Source organism: Sinocyclocheilus rhinocerous, unplaced genomic scaffold (genome assembly GCF_001515625.1).
Source record: "Sinocyclocheilus rhinocerous isolate Xijiao unplaced genomic scaffold, SAMN03320098_v1.1 scaffold228, whole genome shotgun sequence".
In the NCBI taxonomy this organism is placed as follows: Eukaryota; Metazoa; Chordata; class Actinopteri; order Cypriniformes; family Cyprinidae; genus Sinocyclocheilus; species Sinocyclocheilus rhinocerous.
The window spans coordinates 74,978-86,878 of record NW_015634565.1 but is presented as its reverse complement, the minus strand read 5'-3'; the positions used below and the strand labels follow the sequence as shown (position 1 = coordinate 86,878).

The 11,901-nt window shown below is 37.3% G+C and overlaps 1 protein-coding gene across 1 annotated transcript in view; it reads left to right on the top strand.

Annotated features, from left to right (window-relative positions):
- Positions 1–1,373: 1,373 nt before the first annotated feature.
- Positions 1,374–11,901, top strand: part of ipo13b (importin 13b) — a 50,935-nt gene continuing 40,407 nt past the window's right edge. Inside the window, exon 1 of the mRNA XM_016559941.1 lies at positions 1,374–1,798. Within this exon, the coding sequence (XP_016415427.1) occupies positions 1,751–1,798 (48 nt within the window). The 5' untranslated portion in view covers positions 1,374–1,750. The remainder of the gene's footprint in view (positions 1,799–11,901) is intronic.

Genomic DNA, 11,901 nt, shown 5'->3' with positions numbered 1-11,901 from the left:
TCTCGAAACATAGTGAGCTCCCTACCCAGAAAGCATTTTCGAGTATCCTCCGTACTACATTAAGCAGTTTTTGGGCATCCATAAAGTCGTGAAAGGTAGGTAGTTCGCTAGGTTTTGAGACACAACCATTGTTTGACTGCCCAGGATACGCGTGGCAGCAGAAACAAACTGAGAACAAACAAACAGTGTCTTAAAGCCTGAAAAATACATTTCAAAATGGCTATTAGGCCTAATTCTGTTTGACTTCACGACAGATAGAACGATAGATAGATAGATAGATAGATAGATAAAGATTTTTTACCTGTAATGAAAGAACAGTAGAAGAGCACCATCGCACAAAACGCAACATTTCCACATCTGCCCATATCCTTCATATGAATAAAAGATGCAAACTAACTTCAACCTAAAATAAAGCTAAAATAGTTATTTCTTTCTTCAGACGTAAAAACCGACACAAAAGTCCAGTGTGTGTGTGTAACAAACGCCTCTGGATCGACGGACAGAGATGAACTTAGATGCCAGTGTGTTTTTACGGCGTGACAGAATCCAGTCAAATGATCAGAAGTGTCTGGAAGAGATCATTCACTGCGGACCCAAAGAGTTGAGGATCCCCGCGCGCTCCGGTCGACGCGGTGGGCGGGGCAACAGCTGGATCGAGCGTATGGTCTCGAGACGCGTTTTTCTAGCTGTTTTTCTACAAAGCTCATAGAGATTTTTTTCCATGTACTTTGGATGAGTGTGTGTAAAAATACAGAGTACGCAAAAATATAAATTTCTAAATTTACTTGAATTACAAGACAGTAAATTACGTGAATGAGCGTAGAGATATATATATTAGATTTTATATATTTTAATTTTTTCATTTATATAAAACAAAATATATGTATAGTGTAAATGTATATGTAAGAGCGAGCGCTCCACCTATATATACACTTACAGAAGCCGAAACCCATGCAAAATTTCAAAAGTACCACCAAGAGTCGCTGTGACACCGCATATGAACACCAGTTATTTAAAAAACGACATTACCCACAATGCAGCGCTAAGGACCGTTTACAGGGCCATTAAAATTTAGCCTGATTAAAAATGAACGTCACAATAAAGTCAAGTGATCTAATTGTCATATGAAAGCAGCACGATTTTGCAGGTTTAAAACGGTTTAAAATCTTAATATCAGAAATCAGACCTGAGCTATTTATTAAAATTAATTTGATAAAAGGAAAACCAACATACCTGCATTCAATCAACATAGCAAATTCGCCATTAAATTATTAATGTTTTTTAACACATACATATAAAACGAATAAAAAATAATAATACTGAAACATATTTTAACTGGAAATAGTGTTTTTCTGTTTTTAGTGAAGGCAGAGGGTTGGGCACGTGCAGCGCGTGTCGAATCATCGATTCATCGGTTTCAGACCGACAAGAACCGGAGAGGGAGGACACATGCACACCGGATCGCCGGGGCCGCACAGAAACCCGCGGACACATATTTGTGACATATGGTCATATTTATCGGTCATCTGAGATACGAAAGGGGTTTTTATCATGAGTGAAATATGAGATTGAGAGACATGAGCTCGCGCGCACCGGCCTGATCGCGCGCCGAGCCGAATCAAATTCACCTCAGAGATTAATCAGTGGTTATTATTACAATTATATTAATCAGCAGTATTCCTATAAGGCGTTAGGCGATAGATTGTGGTCAAGAGAGCGAGAGGAGCTGTGTGTTATAGTAAACACAGCGATGGATCCGGACACAGCCGCAGACTTCACCGTGGAAAACGTGGAAAAGGTAAATATGTAACTTATATTTTTATTAAATAATATTATTTATTGTTCATTTACTCTTTGATAAAACATAGAAATGTTGTTGATGTAAGTTGGGCATAAATTCATGTTATGTATTAATTATATACATTATATATATATATAGAGAGAGAGAGAGATAGATAGATAGATAGATAACGTTAGATAGATATAGATAGATAGATAACGTTAGCGCTTAATAAATCCTATTTTAAGTCCATTATTTTATTATATTTATATTAATTTGATCGTAATTTATTAGATTATTTTTGCTGTAATGAATCTGTATTTTTTTTTTAAACCAACGTAAATCAAAGCAGTACTGCCATGATGAAAAATGTAATTTGGTATAGTTATTCTTTCCCTTTATAGTAATGAGAATTAGATTTGTTTAAAAGAGGTTATGGGGTTAAATGTGCTTAATTGTCATGAAAACAGTGTCCCAACGCACAAAATATTAATAGTCCTAAAAAAACGTATTTTCCATAATCAGCATGTAATTTCTCACGACTCTCTTTTAAAGCTGTGGTGAAATATGTCTGGGGTCTTCTTGACAGGTTTTGGGAGATTGACCCATGTAGTTGCTTTCAGCATCATTACAAAATTGTGATGTTTTAGTTGTTCTCTCTTTATTAGCTCTCTATTTTGACTGCTTTAGTTTTTGCCGAATGTCTATCAATTTTATGGCTCTGTCTATTTTTGAGGGTAATTTTGTCTGTATGTGATTGTAATGCAGCTGATCTCTGATGATCAGGTTACAAATGTGAAACTGGTGTTCAACAGTAGATTGGATTAGAGAAAAGAGAGCGATATTGATCCATCCGTGAGGATGAGGAGCGGAGAGAGGGTTGTGTCCCGTCCGTCTCATCTCTGCCCGGTGGAGGGTTTCTCATCTCTATCCTAGACCACCGCTGTCAGACCCAACAAAAGCTTTGTTCTGCTCATGTGACACACTCATTATTATTATTATAGCTTTTGCGCTTTCGAATTGCTCTCGTGGATGTCAAACACTGATTGATCTGCGCCGCACCTCTTCTAGTCGAACACACCGGCTAGTGCTGCAGGCTTATTGGCTCACTGACGCTGATGAGATTAACCCCTTAGGTATCGAAATTTGGTACCGAACGACGAGACGTTTTTCGATACTCAATGGTACCGAGGCATTTCGGTCGGTGCCTAAAAAGTATCGAACTCGATACCCAGCCCTAGTGGTGTCAGTAATGTATCAGTAATTTATTTTTAATGGAATGCACTCGATTGCTGCTGAAAATAATTTCAAATCGTCCCTCAGTTTGTGTTTACAGTGATGCATGTAGTAGAAGGCTATGAATTAAGACATTCTGGAGGGTTCAGCAGCACTTATGTTAATTCTTCAATTTAATATGTCAAGATCAATGTCAGCCATGTCATTTTTTGGTGTATCACATTGCAGTTGACAAAAGAACCAAATGCATTTTTTTTAAATTGCATTTTATTTCTATGATCAAAGCTGAATTTTCAGCATCATTACTCCAGTCTTCACATGATCACATGATCCTTCAGAAATTATTCTGATATGCTGATTAGCTGTTCAACAAACATTTCTGATTATCGTCAATGTTCAAAACAGTTGTGCTGCTTCATATTTTTGTGGAAATTGTTATATACTGCCATTCAAAAGTTAACATTCAAAATGTTAAATTAATCAGATGTGACAGTAAAGACATTTATAATGTTACAAAAGATTTTGATTTAAAACAAGCTTTTAAACTTTCTATTCATCAAAGAATCCTGAAAAATGAATCATCCAAAAGAAAACCGTTTTCAACACTGATAATAATAAGAACCATTATTAATAACTGAGCACAAATAATAATTGGGCGCTATATCTGCATATTAGAATAATTTCTGAAGGATCATGTGACACTGAAGAGACTGGATCAATCATCTATTCAGCTTTGAGATCCTAAAAAGGTGAGCTGATTATTTTAACTCCGTTTCAGATAGAAGGTCAAAAACACATTTCTGCGTCTTTTTGGCAGATGTGCTCTAGCTCCTGTATCAGGACGTCACTGTCTCGGCCGTTCTTTCACGCTCGTTCTCTCAGCAGAAGACGCACACAGAGGTCGTTGTGTGTGTTATTGTGTATTGTTCTGGGCGGTGTGATGGTCAGGCGTAACCGTCTGCAGAGGAGAGAAACATCACTACAATAAAACCCCTCGTTTAAATATCCTGGTCAGATATCCAAGCTGACAAATATGAGAAATGTTCATGTCAGTTATGCACAAAAGTGATTTGTTGCTTGTGCATTATCAGGGCTAATATTTGCTGGAGAGTTTCTTTTTTAGATGCAGCGAGATGCTTGACTTCAGATGTTTTCGATGTGAATGTGTGTTTGATTATTCACAGAGGGCATCTGGAGTGTATGCGTGTGTGTGTAAGTGTTGTCATGTTCCACTATTATGTCTTGATTGGCTCGGCCGTTAGCTTTGCTAATTATGTCTCCTGGGCTGTGTGCAGAGATTCGGTTGTCGGGGGCAACCTGATATGTTTTTCCAACCATTGACTGTTCAAACGTGTCAACAGCCACGTCTCGCTGTGCTTCTTTAAGCTCATACACGCGTTTATCTGATCTATACAATACAATACAATACAAGTTTATTTGTATAGCACATTTAAAAACAACTGGTGTTGACCAAAGTGCTTTACAAGGCTAAAAAAAAACAACAACAACAAATATATATGTATATACATTATCTATTATCTATTAGTGATGAAAGGTCAAAAAGCATCTCTTATAATGTGATCATTTCTGCTGTTTTGGAGCAGTTTGCTGTGGTGCTGTTCCTCGTTGTTGCTGAGGATTCAGATAATTTGTGATTATTTACCTCTGACTCAATGGGAATGAATCTCAAAACACAAAAATTCTGAGATGTAAAATTCACACATGGCTGATGATGTCAGAACAACCGTTCGGGATCACTCCAGATGGGCTGTTGAACACAGTCCCAAAAATCTTCAAATTCCTGGCTTCGTGCAGTGTTTGGGAGTAGGGTTGTAACGATATACCGTATTAGGGTTGGGCCGATAGACGATGCCATCGTCCATCGCCGATGGCTGATAGACATCATGATGTTGAGCCGGCATCGTGATACCCCCCGCAATCCGCCCGCATCCCAATACCGTGTTCGGAAAGAAAATGACGTGTATATGGAACCCCTAAAGGGAATAAATACGAGATGGGAGGAAAATATACAGTATATTTTAATATTTTCCCTCGCAGTTATATCATTGGGTATTTCGGGCATCAGGGAGCCGCTATTATACCTGCCATTGAAACTGCTTTTGAATGTGCGATGGCTTTTTAGTTTCACTTTCACTTTTGAGATTCGCGATCGCTCGTCTGTTTATACTATGGAGCAGCAGTACTTACCACACATTTTACAAGATTAGATGTTTGTCAGTGGTGCACAGGATCTGCAAATCATTCGCCATCGTCCTCAGTCATCTCTCCTTACTCATCCGGTGTAGACACGGTGTTAGGAATCGTTATTTGTTTTCCGTGCCTTATAAGGATTCACGCTTCGGGCAAATAACAGACGCATGATCTCACCTGCGCCTAGGCAACAACTTTCCACTTAACTGTTCTCTTGCTCCACCCACACGTACAGCGGAGACAACATCAGAGACAGAGGCCGTTATCTCTAATCTGAAGTCAAAATATGAGTTAAAATTGGATTTAGAAAAGACAAACGCTTATTTGTCCTCAAGGGAGCCGCTATTATACCTGCCATTGAAACTGCTTTTGAATGTGCGATGGCTTTTTAGTTTCACTTTCACTTTTGAGATTCGCGATCGCTCGTCTGTTTATACTATGGAGCAGCAGTACTTACCACACATTTTACAAGATTAGATGTTTGTCAGTGGTGCACAGGATCTGCAAATCATTCGCCATCGTCCTCAGTCATCTCTCCTTACTCTGTTTATGTGGTAAGTGAAATTTAATTTACTGTAATGTAACAGGTAACCATTACACAGTGTCTACACTGGACGCGACAGTTATCATGTCACGCCACACTGTGCCGCATAAAGTCTGTCTACACTGGACGCGACAAAGCGACCATTGAAAATCATTCGAGGATCGACATAGTTCGCGGCTGCAAAAAGAGGAAACATCGAAAATGTTTACCTATATTTCAGAACACCATCCCTCCGTGCAGATACAGCTATGTCCCATTTATAACTTAAGGTTAAAGCCTTATGATTTCCGTGATGCGGAGTGAATCCCAGAATCCAGTCATGACAATAAATTTACAGTAGCTAGCTACAATGCAGATGTCACATAAAATGCGCGATTTGATGGATTGATGAATAAATCAAAAACAGAGCTGTAAAATAATGACAAAAACACTGCTATATAAAGGGCTCGCACAATTTCAAAATCCCTGGTAGCCCGAAAATTAATTTAACTAGCCCCCCCAAAAAAAAAAAAAACGTTTTCCATAATCACAAAGAAAGGCTTATTGGAAATGCAAATTCATTCTCTGCCATGAGGTGGAGCTTTAGGAGCTCTGAAATATTGCGGTTTCCCCGGTAACGGCTGTACACAAAGCAGCTCCACACTCATAAATGCCGCTTTATCAGGAATTATAGGTCAAATGAATGTATTTAAAACTTTTTATGGCCTTAAGTTTGATACAACTCACTAAATGGCCTGGACACACCAAGCCGACTTCAAAGAACTAGCGGTGACGAAAGCCGACGGTGTTGTCGCTTTGCGTCGGCAGCGTCGGACCAAAAAGCTGCGCTCGAACACACCGCACAGACTACAGCCGATGGCAAACTAACACGTGCGTTCTGCGCATTCTGGAGAGGAATTAACTGTCTATATCAGCAGCTATCAATAGTATATATTCGTCATTCAAAAGGAGAAACCGAAACAAAGATATACGAGATAAACACAGATATACAAAACGTAAACAAAGCAGCACTTCCTTACCATTTTGAATATCAGTAACGTTGATAACTTTAATCATTTTAAGCGGCTCATGTTGTTATGAAAACATTCGCGTATTAGAATGATTGGGAAAGATCACGTAACATTTAAACAGCCCTCTGTCTTTACCGCCTTCATTTACGTGCTTGTTTTCATCACTTTTGCTTTAATTCTCGGGCACTGACTCGTTCGCTAAACTGAACATCCAATCAGAGCTCTCACTCGCGCCGACGGTCCCGATGTTGAATCGGGCAAACTGCCGCCGACGTGAGCCCGACGAGTGGAACACACCAAACAAACTAGCCCGACAGTCACTTGCCATCGGCCCGACGTTGGCCAACGGCCGACCGTCAGCTTGGTGTGTCCCGGCCTTTAGGAGTTTTTAAGGACCTGCGGGAGATCTGCATTTAATGCCCGGTTCAGACTACACGATTTTAGCCCGATTTTGCCACGATTTGCTTGACGTGGGGATTCGTAAACGACGATGGGAGTCGGGACGTAAGATTCCATCGTTTCAGCACGTGTAGTGTGTCATAGTGGACGACAACCGATTCCGCATCTGCGATGCTTCACGACATCACGACAGAAAGACTAGCATGTTTAAATCTGACACAGTGACTATCGTGACCGACAAAAATATTGTGTAGTCTGAGCCCGGCATAAGATAGCCAGTCGGGCAGAGTGGTGATACATTTTGGTAGCCCGACTGGAAAACACAATAGCCCCGGGATGTCGGGCTAGGGATTTTGCGAGCCCTGTAAATATATAATCTGTTTGTTTTGCGTGTCTCTCTGTGAATGAGCGGCGCTGTGTCGTGTACTACATACTCAAATTAATTACGATTGTACTATAATGTAGCCTACTTCTAAAATAATTATAATTTACATAAACATTTTTAAGGAATTTTTTTTTTTCCCTCATTTTTATTTAGTAAATCTCTGTTGTGCAGCCCTTTGCAAAAACATAAAAGGATAAAGGTTATTTTTATTTGATTACATTTTTAAAACATTAATTAAATTGTTAAAGCTTTATGCATTAATTTCATTACCACCATTTTTGATAGTATATTTGTATTAAATCATAAAAGTACAGAATCCAGAAAAATTAAGTCAAACCAGAATTTATGAATTTTTATGAATTATTAATGATAAATATAAGTTGTTAAACTAATAAATAATCAGTGATGAAATTTACTTGTTTTTGATTAATGAAATTTGAATAAACACATGCTTTCAAACACTTATTCAATCAAAAAAAAAACTGTTTTGATTGTTTAACACCGGATACTGTGATACTGTGAAACCGCGATATTTTCTAAGACGATTATCATACCGTGAAAATCTCATACCGTTACAACCCTATTTGGGAGTCAGGGTGAACAGGTTTTGAATTGTCCACCGGGAAACAAGGCGCTCACAAAGTACTAAGCTGAAAAATCTGTGTTTCTGAGGAACAGCTAGTCATTGAATTTTGAACGTTTGTGAGCTTCATAGCATCAAATATTTATTTATTAGATTTCTTTATTGTATATTTGACTTTTTTTTTTTGGCTATTTAAACAGGTTGTTTAAATTAAAACAAATAAATTGTTTTGTTTTTTTTTATATCCAATTTCTGACTTACCTGTCCTTACTTGCTTAGTGTTTGATCTCGAACATCTCTTCCTGTCTCAGTGGGTGGTTCTTAGCCAGAATGTGGAGCAGACTTTATACTGATAGTCCAAATACAGACAATGACTGTAGCATAGCTCATAGAATCAGATTAAACAAGTGATTAATAGACGTCTGGGTAAAATGGATCCTACAGAATGAGTGAGTCATCACACACACACACACACACAGGCAAGATTGGATGTGGTAACCATGTCAATGGACCAAAGTCATTCAGCGTTGGTCTTTAAGAATGAGTTTGTGCAGAATAGACGGTTGCCATAGAAACTCATTTCAAAAGATGTAGCCATGTGCTTAAACAGACATTTGTACCATATTTACTTTTGTCTGTTCTTCCTTTGTAACGAAGTATAAGGATTTAAAGCATCTACGGCGGTCTGTCTGCACTAGAGGCTGACATTTTTTCGGGAATCCCACGGGATGGGAAACAAAATCACTATTAATCACGTGATTGGGACGGGACAGGAAAAAATGTCAGCGGGAGTGGGCGGGACCGGGAATCGTAATAACACTATGATACCCAACTTTATAAACAAATACACTTTTATATAAATAAACTATAAACTGTATATTTTGATTTTGAACTCAATTCTAGTTGGCCTGTCTCTTTATGCTCTCCTTCTTTTTGCTTTTGTGTGGCTGGTTAAGTGAATGACAGCAAGACAGATGGAGTCGCCGGTGCGCTCACTTGCTCTTAAAATACTCCGTCATTTTTGGTCATACAGAAAAAAGTAATACATCTTTCAAATCTGTAAAAACTCTACGTTTATTTGTGTGCACTCAGAATAACAACGAACCGTTGCGCTTCTGTAAAATAATTAAAGCAAACAGGATGCTCTTTCTGCCGTCTCGGTCATGTGAACTTGAGCGAGAAACTTCGAAACTCCGTGTATGAAAAATATATCTATAGAGAGTGAAATGTCTACTTTCAAATGAAAAAAAAAATCAAATAGAAAACATGTGCGTTAGCATGGATGATTTACATTAAATTTAATGTGTGTGCAATGTACACTGTGCATTGTTTAAGCTGGCTTTCAGTTCAATAAAATAACAAAAAAATACTTTTTGGATTTTTATTCAACTAAAGTGGGCATGCTGTGATCTGTACTGTATTTTTTCACAGTAACTTGACAGATTCCGGCCAAAAAAACAACACTGGAGTGGGAGGGAATGGGAGTCATTCTTCCGGGATTGGGACGGGATGGGATTTCCCCCTAGTTTTTTCGTGGGATTGGGACAGGACGGGACGGGACGGGACGGGCTTTTTTTTGTGGGAGTGGGACGGGAGAGGTTTGAAAATCCACTCCCGTGTCACCCTCTAGTCTGCACACAGATGGTTTTGTCATGTCACCTGGTTTACTCTGACAGATGACTGCTTCTCAGGGGGTTTCTGATGTGTTGTTACACACAAATCTATTTCCTCTCTGATCTTTCTTCATTTGTATCTTATATGATTACACTTTTTGTTGTAGTCTGCTTCATTTAGACAGTTGATTAGGGGTGTAGATAGACATTTTTTTATCAGTATGATTTTTTTTTTTCAAGAAATTAATACATTTATTCAGCAAGGATGCATTAAATTGATCAAAAGTGACAGTAAAAAACATTTATAATGTTACAAAAGATTTCTATTTGAAATACATGCTGTTATTTTGCTCTTTCTGTTCATAGAACAATCCTGAATTTTTTTTATCAAGGTTTCCACAAATACTGTTTTTAACATTAATAATAATAAGAATTGAGATGCTATTAAAGTTTTTATTAATATTTTGAAACAGTTTGTCATAGTTTCCACTTTCATTTGAATTGAAATGTTGTAATTTTGTTTTTGTAATTTTTAGCAAAAATTAATACAATTAATTTTTATTTTAGTTGGTCATTAAGTATATTTTAGAATTTTAAAATACATTTTTCAGTTAATGTTTATTTTAAGTAAGAAAAAATATTTTAATTTCTGTCAATGTTTATTTTAAGTGACTTTTTTAATGGTTTTAATTCTATTTTGTTTTTATTTTAGTTAACTATCATAACCCTCTTTCTTGAGCAGCAAATCAGCATATTAAAATGATTTCTGAAGGATCATGTGCTACTGAACATTGCAGTAATGATGCTGAAAATCCCGCTTTGATCACAAGAATAAATTATATTTTAAAATTAGGGCTGTCAATCGATTAAAATGTTTAATCGTGATTAATCGCATGATGGTCATGAGTTAACTCGTGATTAATCGCAACTTAATAGCACATTTTTCTGTTCTAAATGTACCTTAAATTAATACTTTTCAAGTTTTTAATACTTTAATCAGCATGGGCACAGACAAATAAGGATGCTTTATGCAATATATGTTTATTATTAGTGAAACCATAGTTATCAGAGCATGAAGACTAGGGTTGGGTACCGAACTCGGTACTTTTAAGGGTACCGACCGAATTGCGTCGGTACTACCGAGTCAATATACGGTTTATCTGAGTTCTTATTATAATTTTCATTAAAATAAAGTATGTTTATAATGCAATGCCTTTATCACTGCTTAAATACTATGAAATCTGTTGCGTGCCTTATTCTGTTTAAGAAGCCACATCATCTCACAGACGGATTTATTTCAAACACTCGACTGACGTTATGAAGTGAGTTTGGAGTAAAAATATGTTATTAAATGTGGTATTTTCACATGCTTTCAGATGGAGCAGCATTTACTTCACAGCCGTAGTGCACTGAGAAGCTATGCAAACAGCTGTCATTATCGCGAACGATTTCTTCGATTTCAGAATCGCGCAATAAAATCGTCTGCGATTTTTTTGCGTAACTTGTCAACGAACTACAGCTATGTGTAGTAAATTCTGCTCCATCTGAAAGCATGTGATGATGATTTCCTGCTGATTACAGAACCGGCATTACTAACAAAATGCGCATGACAATCACATTCGATTAATCGTGCAGCCCTATCTGTATGTATGAATGGTGGAAATGCGGTTTTGTTCACTACACAAATACTGAAGCATGCGTGACGCCCGTGGTGATTTTCGGCCTCTGTGTCTCACTATATATGACGGCATGAACACAAAAACGTAATCTCCAGAGCTGCTGTGAGAGTCACTTCATGAGAATTTTACCGTTTCATTTGAGGAAACTAGCATCATCATACTGTATACACACAGAAACTTCATTGCAACCTGTCAAAATAAAAGTACGGTTTAACATGTAACAGAAATATATTACTCTTGTATTACTTTTGTACAGTATAATGTACATCTTTAAATATTCCATTTTATATCAAATTTAAATAAAACAATTAAATGATAAAAATACATATTACAAACAGATTAATCTAAAAAATAATACAATTATTAGCTTATTAAAAAATGTTTTAAAGGAATATTCACACAATTTTTCTTCCATGTATTAATTTCAACAGTAAACCTCAGTTTGTTTGCCAAAAAATAAA